Here is a 23,978-nt window from a genome sequence, read left to right as displayed (position 1 = left end):
GTGCATTGTTTGAGTACAAAATATAAATCTCAATTAAAAAATATGGCACTTAGTAAATGTGACTAAACAAAAACATTTCTTTGTTCTGCTACTGCTCACTGCAGTCTGAACATCTTTTATGTCCAAGCTGTAGCTTCATACACATCTTGCAGAACACACAAAATGCAGAATGAAGAGATTATTCAGGGCAACCTATTAACAGTAGTCCCCAAGAGACGGTATATTTCATTTTTGTCTTCCTTTGTAAAGGAATGAACAATGTAGTATGTTTTTGTTGAATTACAACACAATATCTAATTAATTTTTAAATTATCTTTTAAAGCCTACTATCTTTGCCACCTTATATAGTAAAGTTGCAGATTTTACTAAAGTTATCTGATCCACAGCTCTAGCAGGACTCATGAAGACAGTCAGTCGTTACCTCAAAACAATAAGTGTCTCTCCATGTATTTCTAGGAAATTAGTTATTTCCAGTTTCCTGGTGAGTTACTGATGAGGATGCTGAAAATGCTGATTCTCCCACTGGTTGTCTCAAGGTAAGTGAGGACAATGATTGTTCCAATAACTTTTGAGGTTTCCTAAATGAGACATATCATCACCACTATTTTGGGTTTAACTGAATTAATATCAGAGTGCCAGGACCATTACTGACTGCTGTACATTCATATTTATAGTGGAGCTATCAACATATTTTTTAATCAATAAGAACATTTATGCAATACCTTATATAGGTATTATTTTCTTAAAAACTAGTGGTTTTTTTAATTGATGCCTTGTAACGGGAGGACTTTTTCCTTCAAGCTAACTAGAAGTTAAATATATGGAACAAATATTGCACCTTATCAAAAAGCATACCTTAAATCTAAACAATTTAAATAATACACCATACAAATAAGATGAAAAAGCACAGTTAATTTATAGCTTCTGCAGTATTTTGAGAGATGTGCTGTAGTGTGATGAATATTGACGTGTCTCCGGTGAACTGGAGTGAACATAATAATATATCCCTGGCTTCAGCTGGAAGTGAAAGTGATTTCTTAGTGCATTAAAGGCAGAACCTTTACTGGTGCCACTTTGTTGGTGGCAGGATTAATGATCTAGATCCTGGTGCTGAGGGATGCTGCATGGTAGCTGCCTTTGTAGTGAGCGGGCATAACTTAGGATAGCTTTTGCTTTCCTTTAAATTTGTCTTGTCTTCGAACTGACTACAGTCACAAATACCTGTTGGATGGCCAAAAGCTCTCAGCCCAACACTGGGAGAAGAGATAAGGAGAGGTGGAGAGTAGCAAAGCTAACTTTACCTAACCAGATCTGAGAAAAAAATCTTGCACTCTTTGCTGCCTTTCCTTGAAGCCTCAGCTTCTGGAACTGAATACATATGCCAAAACCTCATCTTCCATTTTAAGAAAAAATATAAGTTTCTAGGCTTCAGATTGCTGAGAGTTGCTGAAAATAAACACAACCCAGCACTGATTTTATTCTTCAGTCATCTACCTTTACATCTACCTTCTCATGGTTTTTCACAGAATGAAGCTGATTCATGGCACTTGTATGCCTAGAACTGGCCGTAGTATGACCACACACTTATACCTGGTTCTGTCCCATGCAGCTAGAGGACATCAAGACAAAATAAGTTAGATTATTTTTGAGAGGTGAAAGAGTTTTCCAAGGACAACAAGAATCTCACATGAGGAAGTGAGACAGTAAGGACAGAAAAAGGCTGGAGCAGAGTCACATGCCCTTCCCTGAAATGTATGGTTCTTTAAACCCCCTTGTTTTTTAGAGATACCAGGAGGAAAAGCAGCACAGTAGGGAAGAGCTGGTCTGACACAGCCTGTGATAGCTCTAGGTTATAGAAGTGTCAGGAGTGAGTCTCTGAGCTGCATTGTTAGAACTGATGGACTCATCCTCTGAGGAAGAAAGAGAAGAAACTTTACAGAACTTCGGAGGGATTAACTCTCATTGTAAGACAGTATGAGTCTATCTCCCTGTATAAAAGCTAACCATCACTTGCTATTGCATACTGATATTTCAGGGGTTTGCAAACAAAAAATATTCTAGATATAATTACATTCTTGTACAGTCCTTTTTTTTTTTTTCCAAGCACAGTATTTCCCACACATGTATTTCATAAAATGAGTAAACCAGTGCTCTGTGTTTTTACCAGTCTGCATGCACATTTAAACTTAATTTCTTTGTGGATTTGGAATATTCGCAGCCTGTCCTGTGGAAGCAACAACATTTAAATTATCTTCTAAATTACTCCAGGGATAAATTAAGCAAGGGGTACAGCACCAAGCTCTAATTTTACTCTCCTAGTGAAGTTAATGCAAGTTTTTTTCTCCAACAAACAAGTAAAAAAATACTTGTAAAGAAAAGGGAAGGTGAGAAAGGAGGGTTAAAAGAGGCACTCAAAATACACTGTGTCCAAGTCCAGAGTTTATCTTGAAGGGTTGTGGCAGAAGTATGGCAGTGTGTGGCTCAGAAGACTGATAATAGACTAGAAAATACTGCACTTACAGGTCACTAGCACAAATCCAACTTTAAACAGAAGTGGCTGAAAATTTGTGCTATTCCTCTTTTGACCTGTTAAGAGTTAAAACAGGAACTTTGCAGATTGTATCCATTAGGAAGGAGAAGCTGATGATATCAAACTGTGTTTATTTTAAAAGTTCCTTGAATGCAGAATAAATCAAACAACAGGAGACTGTTTCTTCAATGTACAGTTCCTTGTCTTACCCAGCTCTGTCCCAGCACTTGGAACTGCTGCATCCCAGAGCTCCTGGACCTGTTTCTGATATCTCCTATCACCTGTGGTCTTACTTTTTGTTTTTCCACAGACAGAAAAATCTTGAAAAAGCAACCACCAGTAAAACTAGCCTTCCAGTTTGAGCCCTTCATGAGCTTTTCTTTTTGTTGTGACATGGACCTTCATTAAGGGTGGGGGTTGATATTATTTCAGTTATCTGGTTACATAAACAAGCTTCATAGCATCATACAATGACTCTAAAAGAAGTATATCTTGATTTCCTCCATCCTCTGCCTGAGGATTAGTCCTGTTCATACTTATTAGTATCCACTAAGTATCTCGTGTATAGAGTTTGCTCTTTTCAGTGATGAGAACAGGTACCCACATAACAAAGGATTCTGCTTCAGCTAGCAGCATAAAGAAAGAAATGGTAACAAATATCTGACAGTTTGTATCTGCCATAGGAATACTCAGGAGGGGTGTGTTACAAGATCAAATTTAGGCCCTGCAGTTACCAGATGTACAGTACTTATTATGTGTATAAACATAGGATACTACTTTTAAACCTGGGAATGGGAATATTAAGAGAGTTCAGAGAGAACGGGAGCCAAACCTGAATTCATAATTATACACTTACACTCTGCCTGAGCTCTTACTGCAGTTGCACAAGGGGATCTTCTCAACAAGCCTGAAAGATCAACTGCAGGAGATCTGAAGTTCCCTGTTTCTCTTTGGGACAGAGGCCTTGAGCCTCATACTGCAGCTGCAATGCAAATAATATATTTTCTCCCTTATACGCAAAAGGTTTCAGCACATATCTCAGGTTTTCAAACAGGCATACACATACTTGGCAGTGACAGAGGTGAATCTCAGTGCATCCTGCCCTGAGTTCTCTGATATGTTTAAAAAACTTTGGGTCCAGGTCTTCAGACAGGCATCTGCTGATCAGCTGGCCCAAGGTGCTCAAGTTTGTTAACAGTCTTTCCTTCCATCTAATGCATTTCCGGGCATGGGGAGGCTCAGTCTGTTTTATACCCTCTAGCCAGGAGGTGGCTCTGTCTAGAAGACTGAGGAACCACGAGTTGTTAGGGATGTTCAGTCACCCCAGTGCAGGGTGGACCTGTGCGTCTGGGAGGCCGTTCAATGGAGGCATTTTCTAGTAGTGCTGCCTACCCAGAAAATTATAAAATACCTACTCTTTTTCAGTATGGTTAATTATAAACTCTTCCCACTTCCCCCCCCCGCCCCAAGGCAATGGGCAGAGACACCTGCGCATTGCTTTAGTTTCTCAACTTCTTAAATGCTTGAAATAATCAAAGCTGATGTCAATGACTTTGTGCTCTGCACAAAGCAACAAAAAAAGGAGAGGAAAAAACACTCAACTTTCCCATTAATGTCTTCTCACATTTGCTAAAGATAATACAGACCCTCTGACCAAACCCTGTCCATGCCAGCAGTGCCAGGCGTGGGCGCTGGCTCAAGCGCAGGCCAGCCATCCTGGCAGTACTGTGCCATAACTCATGCGCTGTCACCACCCTTCGGAGTGTCTTTGTCCTTGTGCCCATTCCCTGCCCCATCATCTTCATCTCAGGTTACCAGTTTTGTCCTGATTGACTTCCAGTGGGCCAAAAACTTAATTTTCAGTAAGCGTAACTGCATTGACTTAAGTTATTGGGGAAGGCCATTACTGCAACCTGATCTGTTACAACTTCATATCTTGTTGTGACTGAGGTTTTGAAGAAGCTGCAAATTGACTGAAAAATTTTCCACTGGTGAGGCATTTATAATGCTTCTTTTTGGCATGGATTCCTTCCAGTAGGCAGAGAGCTTATGCTGTGGCGTTTACCCCAGAAAGGAAATTCAACTCTGTTCAAAACGCAGAGGTGCCAGTGAGCCCACAGGGGGGGAGGAGGAGGAGGTCTGGCTCCCTGCGTACTACAGAGCTCTGGGCAGGCAGAACCACCATGTGCCCCAGACCTCCTGCAACTTCAAAGACTAAACGCAAAATGTGTGTGCTGCAGATATGTAAGGAGTGTGGAGATGAGGCAGGGCTTGTAGCCCCTGGTTCTTATTTCAAGATAATACTGAAAGCGCAGAGATTATTTCTTTCCTGTATTCAGCCATATAGTTTCACAGACCTTACAGCAACCTAATTCTTTCTTTTGGAGCCTTCCAACCTCTCTGCATAATTTGAGAGAAAAATTAATTAAAATGTCATTAGTAAGGGCGCTCACACACACAGAGTTTGACTGCATAAGCCTTGCTTCTTCAGAAAAGCAGGCTAAAGCCAGAGTTACACAGCTTTACACCAGGTGAACCTATTGAGTTCTCTTTGTCTTATACATCTACCTGTATATGCAATAGAATATTGCGTCCTTTATTTCAACACCCTCCTTGTTTATATGATTAAGCTTTTATCTGGTAATAGATATAGGACCCAGTTTTCTAAGACTGTGATTTGCAGTAAGCACTGAAACTACTTGTGGGAAAGACTTGTCAGGGCAGAATTGAACTGTTTGGCTGTCTAACAGGCTTGTAACCCCCGTGACTATTCCTTTTAGAAAAAGCAGTTTGTTTTGTTTAAGCTTAGGATAATTATTACATTTTTTATGTATTTGCTTCTAACTGTTTTCTAGACAATTAAAAAATAATGCTTAGCAGAGATTTGATCCTTTTCCATGTGCAAAATCTGTTAAAGATTGTTCCCTTTATAGTCAAATCTAAATAACTGACTTGACCTGTATTTTTTAAGATTATAAAGCTCATTCTGCTAAGTATGTTGTGCCTGATACAAGCAAGTGCATGCTAATAAAATTTTATATTTATTTGAAGGCTCATTTGGGGGTAGTAATAAATATTTATTACTATTGGGGTTTTGTTGCTGAATTAAATACGATACGCTATATATAGAACTGTCTTTCTTTAAGGGGATTCCTGTCCATAATGCCATCAGTTCTGGTAATCCCTTATCCTTCTGCTCAGATTCCTGAGTGGGTCATTCTTACTCATGCTGTTAAAGCCTAGTATTTAATTAGAACCTACTCCATTATAGTACCCTCTTCCCCCTGTCTTTTTTTTTTCCGCAGTTCTCTGATTTGGAGAATGCATTGGCATTTTAACATGCCACTAATGAAAAATATTGCTTATTCTGTTTTAATGGAATTCTGTCACTGTTCAGCTGTACTGTGCCATACCAAATTTTGCCTCTCAGGACTCTTTAGTTGCATTTGAAGAGTGGACAGCTATATAAACTCTGCAAGAGGATGTGGAGGTGCTCTGGGTACAAGCAGATGTGAATTCACTTAGCCCACGAGCCAAACTGGGCAGACCAGTGCCAGATCCATGCCGGAAGCCGTATAGCCGCATTAGCGTGGCTTTGCGCCCAAGCTCGTATGTGAAGGACTAATGTGGCTATATGGCTTCCGGACCAGCCTTGGCAGCTCAGAGCGAAGGCAGAGTGAGTTCATGTCTGTCTGCAGTTGTCTGTGCAGACATACCCTAAATAACTTCATGGCAACAGTATATTCTTTGGGAGTTTAGGGTTTGGTTAAAAACATGCTGTGAGATAGACCATCAGCCTGGGTAAATTGTGTCATGCACTGTTCTGCTTGCTGTCAGCTGTAGATGAAACTGGTAATAGACCACAGACTGGAGATTATTTGTCTGTTTTACTACTTAAGCTTACAATTTGTTAGGGATGAAGAATTTGACCCAAACACTCAGAGGCCAGTACTGAAATTTGCAATCTAAATCTTCTACCGTGATTATAAATCAGTGCCTGATATGGTCAATATAATGTCTATTCAGAAGGAAAATGCAGATCTCTAAAAGGCTATGAAATCTATCTTTTTTCTTACTTATCATTAAATTTAAACCTAGAGAACAGCCAAAATTAATTCACTCAATAATACTGGTTTATATGAATGACAGTATGTGCAGTACTATTTCTTCTAATCCGTTCCTGGAACTGAGAGATACTTTCTATGTTGTTTTGACAAATTCACGCAACTTAACTGAAGACTGAATGGGAAAGGATAGATAACATAAGCTTCTGGTCAGTTTTGGCTTGGTCTTTTCCGCTGTGTATGAGTTAAACTATTCCTTCTGGTTGTTCTTTCCTAAATACCAGTCACTGTTCTTATGCTTGTGCAGCTGCCAAACTGGGGCACAATCAAGTGCAATCAAATTTATGCACTGTATGATCTAGTGAGGTGTTCAGGAGCAGCTGCAAAATGCTGCCTATGGCTCTCTGAGGAGCCTGCTCAGAACAATGTTTTATAATGTACCACAGCAGCTGTATTTTCCCATAGAATTAAATTGCTCTTGGAAACACAGGGCTTTTTCTTCACATTATTAGACTCTGGACTTTTCCCTTTATTTCACCTCTGTTACTTTGCCAATAGAAAAATACTGGCACTCAGGAACAGGTCTTCCCCAACAGAGGGTAAACCTTCTACTTGGGTTAGCCTGGGAAAATCTGTGGGGTACCTGAATGATAACGTAAAGTGTATATAATGTCCCATTTCTGAACCACCTGTCATGTGTATCACTGTAATGTAAATAATAACAAAAATATGTTTAACCCCAGTGAGAACAAGCTGCTAGCCTTTTCCTAGGATATGCGATCTACAGTCTTTCTTGTGGAAAAAGTCAGTCAGGGATGTGAGTTTTAAGGAAATTATTAGAAGGGATAAATATATTTACTTTCACAGTGAAAAGCAAAACTGTACTTAGATGAAACTGAAAGGGAAGGATTACCCAAGGGTAAGAAGAAGTGGTCAGAGAGCAGTCTTGCTCGACACCATTATACTACTTCAAATTATCCATATCGCTATTATATTGCAGAACTGATGTCAGATTACCCCAAAAGTTCTCCAAAGGATGCTGTAAGATTGCCTGAGCCTGTAGAGGAAAATTCCATTCTACATTCTTAGGAAACCTTATTAAGAATTCCTCCTCTGTGCCTCAGGCATCTTCAGAAGTTTCACTAGATTCTTATCTGTAACATTATCAATGTTCTTAGCTGTGTTTAGGAATACAGAGTCTAATGGTCAGATCTCATACTGTCTTCTAGTGTTTTCTTTTGCTTGTGCAACCTAGAAGTCCAAACTGTTTCAGTGCAAAATGACAAGTTGCAGAGTTATGCATGTCGTAATGACAAAACTGGACCAGCTCAGTACAAATTATTTAGGCAGTGTCAGTAGGGATCTAGTGAGGTGCAATAGACATCTATGGTCACAAAGTGAATGGGTGTGGAAAGCACTGCAGTGATTACAAGTGGGGTATGAGCAGGTTGTGACCTAACAGAATTTTTCTGTAGTCCTCTAAGAGCTCTAAAATACTTAGTACCTGGCAAAAGAAACGGCAATGACATGTGAAGCTTGAGGGGCTGGCTGGATTCCCTCTCTTTCCTTAGGACAGAAACATGTATGAACTATAAATGGTTGAATAAGTCTGACATTTGTTTATAATCCAAATTTGTGTTTCGAATCCTTTTGCCCCTTTTTTAATCTAAAAACACTTGAAAGAACTGACAGAACAGAAAATCAAGTGTTATTAAGATTCTTGGCTCTTTCCACAGACGTGAAGCTGCACATCCATATTTACTAGATAATTTGCTTTCATTTGCATCCTGACCTTTGAATTTAGGAAATACTTTTTTTTTCAATCAGAACAGCTAAAGTGAACAAGCCAGTCTGAATTCTGCATGATCTCTACTATAATGTCTCACATCTCCTTTATCAGTCAGTGATCAAAGGTTGCTGTTTGTCCCTTCCAGCATTCATAGATGTATCACAGTAGCTTGCATATTGAGCTGTTTGAGAGGAAGCAGTGACAGAGGATAGCTGTTGGACATTGATCTTCACTGTGTGCTGTACAAAGTCCTGCCTTGTTTACATTCATCCATAAAAAACAGATTTCCCATTGGACACCGAGAAAATACAATGCATGATGTGAATTCCTGGCAGGATTTTTCTATTTATGTCAGTTTATCATTAACAGCTAGAAGTGGTAGATAATAAGGATAAGGAGATCTCAACATTTTGGGTAAAAAAATAAAACTCTTCCTATTTTATCAAGCTTTATTTAAAAAAAACGGAATCTCAAAAGCTGCATGTTATGACATACTAGAAATGTAGATTTGTTTTCTTTTGTAGATTTCAGTTTCTTTTCCAGCAACCTAGCTGTAAAATTAAACACAATCACTGCAAATTGTTTATTGCAGACAGCGAGATCTAACATATTGTTCATTGTTTGAAGATCAAGAGCCAGATTTTCCATCATGCCTGACACCTTTGAGCTCCCACTATGTTTAGTAAAATAGCTATATATACTGAGGCTTTCTGAAAAGCTAATTCACATTTCAAGTGCTATTGATGGCTGATAATCTAACAGAAACTGCTGCAACAGTCCTATTTGTAAAACAGCTTCCACTTTTTGTATTTCTTTTTTAGAGCATAGACACTATTTTCATTTGTATCAAGATATCTAAACTTTAAAATGCTGTTTCCTATTACCAGATTTTCAAAGGAGATGAACCTTTGGGACCTTCAGGAGGATTCTAGACTTCTCATCTCCTTTGAAAATCACACTGTAATACTATGAAACTTATAATAATACGTGACCTTGGCGATCCTTCCACTGACTACAAATGATTGTGATTTAGTTGATCTGAACACAACTATTTCCTTAGTTGTGTTCAGATCAGCGGAAGCCTGTTAGTAAACCAGTAGTCTGCAAAACTATTGGAGTCTGAGTAAAATTCACAGAGAGCCTAGGTGTCATTTTATTGCCTGTCTGGACTGTACACGAACATACATGGAAAGAGTGTTCATCTGTACAAATGGGCTGCCCTTCTACAAGTGCACAACGCATACCTGATCCAGCTTAGTTCAGGGTGTGAACATGGATTTTATCAGGATTTTATCTTCCTCTGTACTCAGACAAATGGTGTCATGCCACATAAGAGGTCCTGGCATCACTCAAAAGTGGGTGGATGGGACTGGAGGCGTAGGGTGGCACCAGCTTCCAACCAAGATGCCACTTGATTGTAATATGTGTAAGGTACAGACCAACAGATGTGCTAACTAGCTCTTTATGCATGTATGGGCAGGAGGCATTTTTTCCTGTACAATGTGATATGACATCTGGAGATGAAAAAACTAAACAATAACATATCACTGTAAGTAAGGGCAGACCATGTAGGGTGAAGCAGAGACAGGAACAGGCTATGGTCCTCCCACCAGTGTCTTGCTCTGGAGCTATTCTGTCATGTTAGAAGAAAGCAAAAGAATATCCTGGAAAGAAAGTAATTCTGATCACTCTTTCTCACTGCTGAAATAATTTTAACTCCACTAGAGACTAAGAGCAAAATCAAGCATCAAACTATAGAAAGAGCCATTTCTCATTACTGTAAAGAGTCTTATTTTCTTTGTTTCACACTGTTCCTCCATAAATGGAACTCCACCTCCATGGAAGTGAAGCAGCCTGTCATGAAAGCACAGATAGCGGGGCACAGATGAGGAAAAGTCTGATGGTCCACTGCCTTACAGAGATCACTTCAGGCACATCTATCTTCACCGCAAATTGTTTGTCTTTATGTAAAGTGCCTTAATTTCTCTGTTTCCTTGTCTGTAAAATGGAGATACTGCCTTACTGTATGATAGTAGGTTATATTAGTAAAGCATTTTAAGATGATTAAATGGCTTGTGCTATGGAAATGGAGATTATTACCAGGTTGAAACTTGAAGGCACTGACCTTGACAAAAAGGTAAGCGACAGCCTGCCTGCATGATCAAGCAGCATTAGTGAAGCCAGCACTTCACTTTCATGATGCTCAACTGTAATATAATCATCTCTAATGTAGCTGTTAGAGGAGCTTCCTGGCCTCACTGGGAGAACTTGCTTCGGAAGGTCTTTTCTACAGCATGCAATTACAAAATGAGAATGCGAGGGAGGGTACGGGATGAATGAAAACAAACATGATTCTAGGAACAACTGTTGGTGGTTAATACTTGACCATTACTTCTTGACAGGATTAATGTCTTTCTAATCACACTAATCCCTTCTGATAACTTTATCCATAATCCATCTATTTCAAAGCAACATCCAGATGGCTTCTGGTGGAGAGGAAGACAAAATAAACATGCAGAATGGGGTCTTAACAGCAGCTTCTTGTATTTTCCCTTTCTGGGGATATAGGTTTTGATCTTGAGACAGATCAAAAATATGTGCTTTTTATCAGAGAGCAATGAAAAAACTAGAGAATTGCAGAGAAGATAGAAAGTCCTGGTTTTATTTGTAAATAAAATACTTCATAAGTACTCTGATGCTTATCAGTGACAGCCAGAACAAGCCTAGAGGTGCTCATAAGGGTTTAGCTACTTGTTTGCATAGACCTATTAGATTTCCAAGATATTGAAAGAATTCCCTTCCTCATTATGTCAAAATTGCTATAGTAATTTTGGAGGGTTTATGCAGATTTCTCTCAAAGCAGACATGAAACTTACTACTTAAAAGTTTCATTGGTTTGTAATATTACCAATACTTAAAACAACCTAGTAACTGACTTGGCATTTTTAATGAGTCTTACGTAAGAATAATTCCTGGAGTTGTTGAGGTCTTCCTCTTCCCTTCTAGTTTCCCCTTAAAAGCTTAATCTAGGTTTCATTAGATCTTTCACTAATCCTGGCTTCGTTCTTCACATTCCTCCCTCAACAAGGGCCCCATAAAGAAATAATTTATTGTAACCTTTCATAAATCACATGGAGGCTGTCCAAAAAAAAGTAAACGAACTTGAATCAAGCCATCCTAGGTAAAATAATTTGGCTAGGATGTTTTTTACTAACAATCAGCAATGAAACAATTGAGGTCTTAATGAAATAATTGTCTTAAATATCTGTCCCACTAAAATGCTGCAAGTAAATAAACTTTTTTGAATTATTGGTCATATCCAGCTTTTGATCAAAATGCTGCTCTTTAGTTTACTGGCTTTCTGACTTTATTTCTCCATTAAAAATGTGGCTAGATAGTTCAGAGAAGAGACAAGACAGATTTAGCTGCATCAGAACAACTTATTTCCCAGAAAACAGAGTAGATTTAGAATTACCTAAGTCCCAATAAAAAAGCCAAATACCTTTTACTTGTTACACAGGTTTGCATTGTGTAGAGATCTTCAGATTACCAAAACACAACTCTGAAGAGACTTGAAAGCCACTGATATATAAGGACCATAGGACAGATATTTGCACAGATATACAGCAGATATAGAATAATTTTCGATTCTATTCTTCAAATCATGTGTAGTCTCTGAGAATGCACAATTTCATCCAAGATTTGTTGGGTAAACAAGATATAATTAAAAAAATGAAGCAGACTGTTCTGGATAGCAGAAGGAAAAGCCATAGGAAGATCATTTTTACATGTAATTGGAATAATCTATGCAGGAGATAAAGAGGTCATGGGGCTACTTAGTTTATTATGGTGTCTGTTATTATATCCAGCACCAGCTGTTTCAAAGCAAGGTGCAAGAAACCTCTTAAATCATAGTAATCAGAGATTTCGCTTAAATCCTGCACTACAAGATTTAGTATATCTCATCCAAAACTCATTAACACATATTTTGGAAGCCTTAGGCTTGACATAATTTTTTTTCTATACAAACTAAGAAATGTCCCTGAACATGAAATTACACTTTTGTAGAAATTTTTTTGCCAGACTGATTAAATGAGTGAGATGTACTGTAGTTATTCAGAAAAGCTGCAGATTGTTTTTCATTGTCTTAATCCTGTTTTGTCCATTTGGTAATCATTAAAACATGTTATGGAAGCTATGCATGCAACATATATGTGCAAGCTACTTAGCTATGTGGTAAGTCAAATAATTTTAATGTATGAATCAAATATCTGTCCTATTATTCCAAGCCTAACCAGATTCTGAGGCTTGACAAGAATTAAAAGAACACTGTTTTTCATTCCATTGTATTTCAGGAAAGTCTGGTAGCAGATGGCATGGGAACATCTTTGTTCAGTCTTAGAAGCAGCTTGGGAAACTGTTGGGGAAATTTTTATGCAGCCAAGAGTGTCTGATGAAAATTAGATTTAAAGGGAAAACCTGAACATGACACAGTGATCTTAAGTTAAACCATCTGGAAGCTTATTGCTCCTGACTTCCCTGTTCCCTAGGAAATAAGAAAAGTACTTTTTCTTGTCATTCTTTGGCTACATTATGTGAATGTTAGAACTATGAAGATTAACAGTGAGAAACTCCTATGATGTAACTGTGTATTACTTCACACAATAACTCTGATAATCAATATTTGTCTCCTAATCTTTGTGTCTTCTGTCCTGTTGCCTAGGACATCAAACTTATGAAGCCAAATGAAAAACAGTTAATGAGTTGTAGTTAAAAAAACTAGTTAATGAGTGATTACTGTCTCATACTAGCATTTCTTTCTGGAAATTATTCTGAGTAATTGCTTGCAATGACATGACCAGTGTTAGTCCATAGCCTTTGGAGAACTGCTTCCACCAGTCCCTTCTTAAAACTGATCATTGCAGGCCATGAAAAACACAGGGCTTTGTCTGAACCCAGACCTTTGTTCATGCTTCTGTCACACCACACTTACCCCTGTTGTACCTCCATAGTTAATTACTTTTGAGGACTTTCTCATCACAGCATGAACTGAGCATGACTTTATCTGGTGACAGGATAATCTCATTACAGATGATGATCTTGTTAATGAATATCCCCAAGACAGAGCAATCTCATTATTAGCCCCCTCAGGATTTGTCACCTAAGAGCCAATGTATGATTAGATTCTAGCTGCACAACATCCTCCCGGATCCTAACGGCCCAACATCTTGAGGCTGACATAGCACCCCTAAAGGCATGTGTAAGCACTAGACAAATTTAATTAGAATTTTTGTCACTACTTCTGGACCTACTTCTCACGTGAACAATTAAGACAGTTCAAGTGCTATGTGCAGGGTTCATCTCCTTGTTGTTCTGTAGAACAAACACAACACAGTGGCATCAAGGACAACCAAAACAGTGTTGCTTTACCACATTGATAGTGGCTTCAAGGCAGTACCAGGAAGAGAAGTGTACTGTCTGTCTCCTGGGTAGTGCCCTCTTCAAGTAATCACTCTGCATGGTGTCCTACCTACAAGTCACAAATCTGCTGGTCAACAGTCAGGCCTTCATACCACTGGTGTCTGTTTCCCTGCATAATATATTTATAAAGAACACTGAAAATTATTACCATGAAAACATCCAGCTAGTTAAAAATCAACCTGATTTTCATTTTTTCTTTTTTTTCCTGGGAAGGTTAAGGTGCAGGATGGAACAGTGCTGAAGTCTAGTGCAATACAGGTATCTCCTTTGGGCATCAATGAGCTGTTGAACGGGCTCAATGGCCTGTGAAACCTCAGCCTGCGAGAAGAGTTTAGTCCTAGAAATCTAATAACAACACAGAGATTGTTTTACAAAAAACTAACACATTAATTTGAGACAAATGTATTTAACTCAACTGTTTTATCAAAAAAATGTTTTAGAATATTTACTTTTCTGTATGGACCCATCCAAGGGAAATGCGAAGGAATTTAAGTATCATTGCTGCTACTTTTTTTTTAATATGTAGGGCTGTGTTTGTATATAGTACTTTACAGACACACAGAAAGGTGGAATTTTTATCAAATACAATTATAAAAGAGAGAGAAGAACAATGGTTACAAGAGTGAGAGTTATCAAGATGCTCCTTTTCTAAATGATCCATATTACAGTGCAACCAGTGTTTCCCCTTGCTCCTATAGTGTTAACAAAACCCATGCTAGATGAGAGATTGGCAATGCAGAAAAGCAATACATTTTCTTAATTAATCTAGTGGATAGCAGGAACCTGAGCACTAAATCCCACCCATTTGATTTCATTATATCTACTATAAAGGTTAAGCTGCACTTTAGCATTAGCCCTAGACAGCCTCACTCAGCAGAGTCAGATCCAGGAGATCTCATTCAAGGAGGTGCAGCCCAGTACGTGACTATTGATGAGGAAAGGCCTGATAAATGGTTCCGTTTTGATGAGAAAGCTAGACAGTGGGGAACAATGAATAGCAAACATGGTATTTTATTTCACCTGCAATTTTCTTGAGATGTATGCTTTGAAGAGTTTACAGAAAATTATTCATAGAATCATTCAGGTTGGACAGGACATTTAAGATTATCAAGTCCAACCCTTAACCTAGCACTGCCAAGTCCACCACTAAACCATGTCCCTAAGCACCACATCTACACGTCTTTTAAATACCTCCAGGGATGGTGACTCCACCTGGGCAGCTTGTTCCAATGCTTGACAACCCTTTCAGTGAAGAAATTTTTCCTAATACCCAATCTAAACCTCCCCTGGCACAACTTGAGGCCATTTTATCTTGTCCTATCACTTGGGAGAAGAGACTGACCCTTATCTCACTACAACCTCCTTTCAGGTAGTTGTAGAGAGCAATAAGGTCTCCCCTCAGCCTCCTGTTCTCCAGGCCAAACAACCCTAGTTCCCTAAGCCACTCCTCATAAGACATGCTCTCTAGACCCTTCACCAGCTTTGCTGCTCTTCTTTAGACATGCTCCAGCACCTCAATGTCTTTCTTGTAGTGACGGGCCCAAAACTGAACACAGTACTCAAGGTGTGGCCTCATCAGTGCAGAGTACAGGGGAATGATCACTTACCTGGTCCTGCTGGCCACACTATTTCTCATACAAGCCAGAAGCCCCAAGCAACATTGGTGTCACTGGAAACTCAAATCTCAGCTTTGGGTCACTTGGAAACAGCGTCAGAGTCTATGTCAAAGCAGCCTGGAGCAAATTCAGGGACCAAACAGTGCCCTGTCTAAATTGCCTATAAAAGAGGGTCTGTGGGAGCTAAAGCACTTGGCAGAAAGTTGTATAGCTTTGCAGAGGCAACCCATACAAGCAAGAGGTGAATACTGGTCATCTTCTGGCAGCGGTGGGCAGGGAGCTAAAGGGGAAAGAAAAGGGCGAAGCGACCATACCATTTTCTTTGCTCACCACTGTGCAGCCACACCTGCCCATGAAGGAGTTTCGTCTGCACACCATACACTGTCTCCACTTCAACAGGAAGCACACTGAATCACAGTCTGCTCCCCAATGTACCCCCTGGTAAAGCAAAAATATATTGTGCTTTGTATTGATTTAGAAAGGAACACAAAGTTGTTCTTTTAGATAAAAAATAGACTACATGTCAAAATTTCCCCTTAGTGTTTTTCATTTTGAAGTTGTGGTCTGGCTTCATACAGGAAGGGGTATGGGGCTTGATCAGATTTCCTTCAGAGGTCCCTTCCAACCTGAATTGTTCTATGATTCTGTAAAATTATGTGTAGAGTTTCATACCTAAGTTTTTATGACTGATTATTGCTATTGCTCCTGTGAACTGGGCCATCATATGTGCAGGTCATGTAATACTATCCTTCGAGCTTCAGCAAATAGTCAATAGGATTCAGTCCTCATGTGTGCAGCCTGAGCTTGCAAGTTCCTTCAAGTAACCAGGATCTCACATGGCAATTGGGAAATGTCCCTTAGACACAGAGGCTACAGCTTTAGTGTCACTGGCAAGCTTCTAAACACACTGATGTGCAGGCAGTCCTCACAGAAGCAGGTAAACTGGAATAATTAGGAAATTAGGTTTTCAGCTGCATTAATGTTATGCAAAAGATACTATATATGTTGTGTTTTCTTTCCACAGCTTAATGTCTGGGCTAGCAGCCCTGGATGCCAAGACTTCCAGTCGGTTAGGTATCATAACTGTCACTTACTACTTGTGGACAACATTTGTAGCTGTGATTGTGGGAATAATTATGGTCTCCATTATCCATCCTGGTGGAGCGGCACAGAAGGAGAGCACTGAAGAGGGAGGAAAGCCCATCATGAGCTCTGCAGATGCACTGCTTGACTTAATCCGGTAACTACATTCATTCTTTCTGCTTTCTGAAGGTAACATTTTGTACGTAACTGCATGAGGAACTGGGCCTGAGGATAAGTTCTGAACCTAAGGATGAACATTTTGTTTGAATCATGAAAATTTCAGAAGATGATTTTCAAGTTATCAGATGTTTATACTGGCTGTTTCTAGTAAAATTTAAATGAATGGCCACCAAATGTATCAAAAGTACTAAGAACACTGGGGTAGGTTTATTATTTTTCACTCCCACAGAATCATATGTAGCCCGTGGAACTCATCATGACATCTATTATTAAGGCCAAGACAGTGCTGAATGTAATACTAATTTAAATAAGGGCAGACAGTTGTAATAGGCAAAACCTTAAATATAAGAGCTGAAATACACATTTTTCAGGAAATAACTCTTAAAAATGCTCTTACAACTGCTCATAACAACTCTCAAATGAACCATACATTTAGAAAGACCACTGTTGTGATCTTTTTATCCCTTATTTTTATCACATTATTTCTTCTGGTTCATGCCTTTTTCTTGTTTGTTTTACTTTGTCTGGCAGAAGGGAGAGTTGTTCTTTCAGACCAGCATTAGACTACTGATGGCATTTTCATAGCCTTGCCTGAATATCCCTCTTTATCTCAACATTTCAGGTGCTAGTGGGATTAGTTTCCTGACTGAACATAGTATGTGCCTCAGATTTATTTTGCTCATGCAGAAAGACAAAGTTTTGCCTTTATTTGATAGTTTCTCAAGCTGGTGATCTCATACCATATTGGGCAGAGGCATCTAGGCCCAGCATGTATCTAAAAGACGAAGAGTTCTCTTTGGAGTTTGACATTAAAATTAAAAATGTTGCACAGTTTGTCTTTCAAAACCCCAAATTCCTGACCCTGACAGGCCATCAGCACACCAAGTACTTTAATTTGAGTTACTGGACCTCAAATCAGAAGGAAGTGTGATGAAAACCTTATAAAAATCTTTCTTTTCCTCCTCCAAGTTGCACTTAGCCAGGCCATCTGAAACCCACATGTTTTCCTATTGTATCAATGTCTTACTGAGAAGAGGACAAATTCTATTAGTCATGGAGCAGCAGCTGAGTGCACTCTTTTTTGTAGCTTTCCACAAAACCACCATCTTCATCTGCAGTGGGAAGATGCCCACTTCATGGCATCCATATCTCCCCAGTGACTTTGCCTTGACATAGATGCAGTGGAATTCAGGTGTGTGTGTTTGTGACATAATGTTAAGTCACATTATTCTGGTTTTGCTGCATAAAGGACTATAATTCCTACACCAAGAGGAAGGAACTAAGCAAGTTACTGGAGTTTTGAATCCCTTAGTACAACGGAGTAGCATTAAGAAGTAAAAGGGGATTTATGAAAACGGTTATCTTAATGATTATCTTCATAGTGGCAGTGTTTGGAAACCCTTCCTGGCGTGCTGAGCTGTTTCTAAGGCCTCAGTCTTAAACAAGTAAAGGCACAGTGAGACATATGGTGCAATGTTACATCCAAACTGACCTCACAGCTGTCTCTGGAAAGGGTCTCCCCATCTCCTTCCTTACACTAGCCCAGTTGCTTTTTGAGACCCAGAGTCTAGTTCATGGAGATGAGAAGTACTTGGGGCATGCAAAAAGTGACCTAATGGCTGTATAACTGGAACTTGAGATCTGAGTTACAACCTAATCTCTTAATCTCTGGCTAGTCCCTGTACACTGCAGGTTTAGTAGTGAGGTTTGGGAACACTTTATTCTGCTGAGCCTCATTACAGGTAAAATAGTATGTCCTGATCTAAACATTTGCAAATATAATCTATAATTTATTTCACTTCCTACAAACATTTACCTGAGAAAAGTATAATAATTTGCATGCATATTGCAGGTATTCATGTTTCCAACCAGGCATGTGCTTTTAGTGTGCAAAACCTTAACGTCTTCACCGGTTTGGGCTGGTGTCAACAACAGGCCAATAAGCCACTCTCATTACCAAAGCTTAAAAAGAGAGAATAAAGCTCTCTCCTTTTGCTGTGCTAAGCAGCAGTCACAGCTGCAATCTTTCTACCCTGAGTGCACAAACTGATGGGTTTTATTCCTCCACTACAGAAATATCACATTTACTAAATAAGAATAACACAACTGTGGGGAATGGGCTTTCAGCCTAGGCAAACACTATGGGTGAAATCCTGGCTCTGCTGAAGTCAATTGCAAAACTCCTAAATATCTATGTGGAAGTCTGGATTAAATGTAATGATGTATCTGCTGGTTTGAGCTAGAAAAGCTGATCCTTTAGCTCAATGATAAATCACTTCCATTCACAGCTGGAGACCATCTTTTTAGGCCCAGACTGGCTTATCTTCTCAATTCATTAATTTCCTCTCAATTTATCAATTGCACATGTGCACAGAAGTTTACACAGGAAACATCTGGTATTCTGCAAATGAAGAATGCTAAATGTACAAGTGGAGAGATGATATATGTGACATAATTGTGGGGTTTATTTTAAAAGCATGAATCTTGGCATGGTGGTACACATATTCATCCTCACCGATTTCAGATTTGAAGACACTTTGAAATGATGACATACATTATTATTTCTTGTGATGTTATATATGACATTGTCAGGTCTGGGACTTTTGGCAGGGAGGATGTTGCTAGAAATTGAATTTCTGGAATTTTTGGGTGAGGATTTTGCTTTTAGAAGTGGTTTTAATCAAAAATTAAAGAATCTACTGACTTAGCAATAAATGAAACCAAGAACTACTGCAGAGCCTCATTGTCATCCTAAACACCTGCAACATTAATCAATAATCACAGTATTATTCTGCATTATTTTGCAGATGGTGCTTCCCCTGTATATTTGTCTGTTATGTAAAAAAAGACCAGTAATAAAACCTCCAGTGTATATGAGCTGATTAGGACATATCAGTGACACTGTACTGCATAATTCTGAAATGGCTCTAAACCCCACATCAAGCAGGACATACATAATCTCATCAACATACTGAATTTCATGCCTCAAAAATTGTATCCACAAGTCAACCAAGTACTTGAAAGACTTCCTTTCTAAAGGGAACCCCAAGAGACTGGGGACAAGATCTGTGGATGTGACTCTGCCCCTACTGATTTCCTCCTAAATTTAATCTGGACAGAGAGGCCACTGAATGCAGCATAATACAAGTGTTTTCAACATTCAATTAGTCTTTATACCTAAAATCATTAGTGCCTTCTGGGCCTTAAATGTCTGAATTTTTGCTTTAATCTGATCCAGCTTCAAACCAAATATATCTTCTGCTGTCTGTAGAAGATATCCATTTAACTAGGTAGTTCACCTTTGTACCTGTGCAGGAATCTCCCCTTCCGTAACCTGCCCCTCTCTATCAGCAGTGTGCCAGGATCCAGGCTAAGGACAAGTAATTCAGAAGGCAGCTGTGAGTCTGAAGCTGTGCAGGAGATGCTGTTCTGAAGATGCTTCTCTCTTTAGCTGCCACTTTATTACTACATTGACACAGATGTACAAATCTGCCTTAATTATATTCAAGGTTTCTGGTGCAAGCACTGCATGGCTCATTTTCTTCCATATTTAAAACTATAAATCCTCAGGCTAAGGATCATCTTGTTCTCTTTAATGCACCAAACTACCTGGTGCTTTATGAATTTTAACGGATGTATTCTCATGATGTGCAATACCTCTGTGAGGTAGGCAAGGACCATTTTCCTGTCTTACAGCTAGAGAACCAAGACATATGGAAAAGAAATTACCTCACTGAGGGTTGTTCAGAGATATCTGTGGTGCCACAGGAAATATTCCCAGCTCATACGAGATCTAGTAGGGGTCTTGTTCTAGGAATGCGGCTTTTGGGGCACCTCAGTGGAGGTAATAACAATGAATCAACACATATCTTTACCTTCTTTTTCCTGTGTGAATTATTGAAATTAACTTTGTACTATGTCCCCAAAAATAAAAGAGTGAATTTTTAGTAGCCTTTTGTGAGTTAAGAAATGAATAAAGGCAAGGTATCAATTTTTAAAAATAATTTAGACTTTGAATGTTTTATTCAAAAGGACAAAATGGGACATACTCACAGGAATAGCGTACAATTTAAAATATTAGGTTTGTTTAATTCTGCAACATATATTCACCTGACAAGCAGAATAGAAAATGCCTATAATTTGGGGATTAACATTTGTAAAACAAGATATATGACTCAGGACCACACAGTTTCCATTAGCAGTTAATATTTCCACCACATTCTCCTGCCATTATCAAAATACCTTTGATTTAGAAGGGTAAATCTTGTTGCAACTTAAATCATGCTAGTCACTTTTGTCACCAAGGGAAACAAAATTTGGCTGATGAGATAAAAACAAAGAAGCAAACAGCATAAACATTCACATGAGGAAACTAATCCCAGCTAAACTGGGGTTTTACCCTCCTGTTTTATGTGAGGCTGACTGTGTGTGCAAATCTGGGCACCAGCAAGTGCAGGGTTCACATACATTTTTAGCCTTTCTCAAGTCTAACCAGACAGCATGGCATTGCAAACTTATTCATTTCAAAAGCTCCCAATAAAACAATTCAGTGAATATAGTCAGAATTAAATCATGCCTTAAAGCTTGCCACACAAATTTGTACATTTCTGAAGTTTACTGGAAGGATAAGTCAGAGCATTTTACCACTGAATATTCAGGATTGCATCCAATTTAATAGGAGGTACCTGGAAACTCAATCTGGCTTAACCAAGAGAGGGGCTTTTTTTTATACCATTAATAGTTAGAAGAGGATATAAACACTGCAGAGGATTTATGTTTTCATGGGAATCCTGAGCACTCTTTAAAATCATTTTCTTTCCCTCTTTTCAAGCTAAGGGCTATAGTCTATTTTATAGAAATTGTATTTCTTGAAAATAGGACAGGAGAAACCCAGTATCTGCTGTAGTTTGGCAAAAGTCCAGGCTGTGCAGAACGAGAAATCACACTTTAAGAAGTTTACAGGTGAAGACTGAATTGTATATACACACAATAAGATATTTAAGACTGCATTAAATAATCAAGGGTTTAAACTATGAAAGAACTTTTTAAATAACTTTTCCCTACATTCATGTTTCTTTTGCCAAAAGCCACTGTGTACAATGATAGAAATATTTATCTGTCCCCTATCGCAAACTACCATTTTTTACTCATTTCAGATGGCTAGTTTTCTTTTATCTCACAGAACCAGCCTGGTGCCAGCACTGTTCTGCACTGTATGTGACCAGATGTTCACTTCTGGTTAATTTTTAAGCAGTTCAAGATGCACAGAAGCCCGAACCTCAAGCATTTACAAAAGACTCTGAAGCCCCTAAATATGTAGTTCCTATTTGGCACAAAAGGAAACCAACATGGAAGAAAGATAATTCCATGATGAAAACCACTCTGTGACAATGGACTATGAAGTAGTTTCTGCTCTCTGGTCAGGAGGCCTTAGTCACAGAGATGGAGGTGCATGAGAGCCAGGAGTTAAAACTGCATTAGGAAAGCTTCAACCCTAAAGGCGAACGATCATCCATCCTCCTGACAATTGGCCTGGACATCTTCCAATGTAAACATACACTTTTTATAAAATAACTTTGCCTTGCTGTAACCATAGTGGAAATGTGTTGGGCCTGTCATGCTACCTTTGATATGATTCAGCCTTTTTCAAGATTCCTAAATATGCGATGTACTTGTGCTTCCACTCCAAAGAATGATTTTCTCAGAAAGCCAGAGCCCCGTTGGGGCTGTGTCACCTTTTCTTTCAGAAGAAGTAGGGTAAGGAGGTTCATCCTCCAGATTCCTTACTGGAACTGAAAGGCCATGCAATAGTGTCACCCTTGGAACAGATAAAAAGTCCATGTGTTTGCAAAATGATTCCACAGTATGAGTTCTGCTCTGATCTGCAAAAAAGACAAGCAAGACAAAATGGCTTAGAGCTGATTAGTGATTTCTGCATTCTGTTGGTATCTTTTATCACAATAATGAGGATTTAAATGCCTCATTAATTCTGCAAAAGCCTTCTTTGGTCCTTCGTGCAGAAGCTAGTAAGATTGATACTGAGACTGATCAGTAGTCAGGTGACTACTGATGTGCAAGATGCATCTTCCCATTGGCCCTGAGATACGTCATTTGTTCGGTCTTGCTGAATTAAATTTTGCCCTTGATTTCAGGAGTGCAAACTCTGATGGATCCCACTGACACCAGCAGGAAGCTATTTCACATGTATACCTATATGACTGAGGATAGGATTTGTGGTTCATGTGGTACAGTAACAGTAGTCAGGAATCTACATGACTGATGATGAAATCATGCAGAGGACAGCAAAAGCAAGGAATTTTTTGAAACTAAGACAATGTCACTGAGAAAGAAGATGCATCTGACCTTAGCCTATAGTGAATAGGAACCACAGTGCTGTTCATTCTTGTGCACAGCTGTAAAACCTGGACACTTTACAGTTGTCATGTCAAGTTAGTCAGACTCCATTTTTACTCACTCTGTACCCTTGCTGTATAGAGTGACAGGGTAAGATCTCAAACACTGAAGTATGAGAATACTGTCAAATTCCCAGTTCTTAAAACAATGTTTTTGTAAGCTCAGCTATGCTAGTTCAAATTTGAGAGCAGAGTGTCCAAAGCTGTTTTAGGCCCAGTGCAAATATAGGCCAATAAAACATGATGAGCGCACGTATGTAGCAAAACCCCAGTCTGGTGGCTTTAATTCCACAGCATGGGAGACTGCAGCCAAAGACTGTCTGGTGTGGCAGGGATTAGGTACTGATAACATCAAAGTCTGAGAGCAAAACCAGATTGCTGCACAGAGTGCCCCAGAGGGAATGGGTGTTCTGAGTCAAGGAACCGACATCTGCCATACCTGTGGCTGCTCTTACGCTAGAGCAGCAGGCCTAATTTCTTATTAAAAAGATCTGCAAAAGCTGAATGCTTTGAGTTAACAGATGTTGTAGTCAGGACTTAGAATGAGTATTTCAGATATTTAGTAGTATAACTGCAACCAGAATTTGGCCTACTATTTCTAATAGAAGTTATCCAGCAGCCATCAAACTGGCTATCCCAGTAGTTGTAGGCTGATGTTCTGTGGACAATTCAGCTAACAGCATGAGCAGTAAAACAGTTTAACAGTGCTGATATTTGTATCACTGCTGTAGTTGTCAGAGTCAGCAACCTTCTGAAGAGAGCAAGAAGGCTCCCACATCCTGGGGAGAGTGCCAAGGCACAGCCTGAGCTGAAAAATGGCTT

At 39.1% G+C, this 23,978-nt stretch overlaps 1 protein-coding gene across 1 annotated transcript in view; it reads left to right on the top strand.

The window, feature by feature from the left end:
• The window catches only part of SLC1A7 (solute carrier family 1 member 7), a 54,144-nt gene that overhangs the window by 756 nt on the left and 29,410 nt on the right, over positions 1 to 23,978 (top strand). The window contains exons 2-3 of the mRNA XM_054834585.1: positions 457 to 536; positions 16,505 to 16,720. Of these exons, the coding sequence (XP_054690560.1) occupies positions 457 to 536; positions 16,505 to 16,720 (296 nt within the window). The remainder of the gene's footprint in view (positions 1 to 456; positions 537 to 16,504; positions 16,721 to 23,978) is intronic.

This window comes from Grus americana, chromosome 8 (genome assembly GCF_028858705.1).
Source record: "Grus americana isolate bGruAme1 chromosome 8, bGruAme1.mat, whole genome shotgun sequence".
NCBI classification, from domain to species: Eukaryota; Metazoa; Chordata; class Aves; order Gruiformes; family Gruidae; genus Grus; species Grus americana.
Note: the sequence above shows the minus strand (reverse complement) of the source record. Positions and strands in the feature narration are given on the sequence as shown.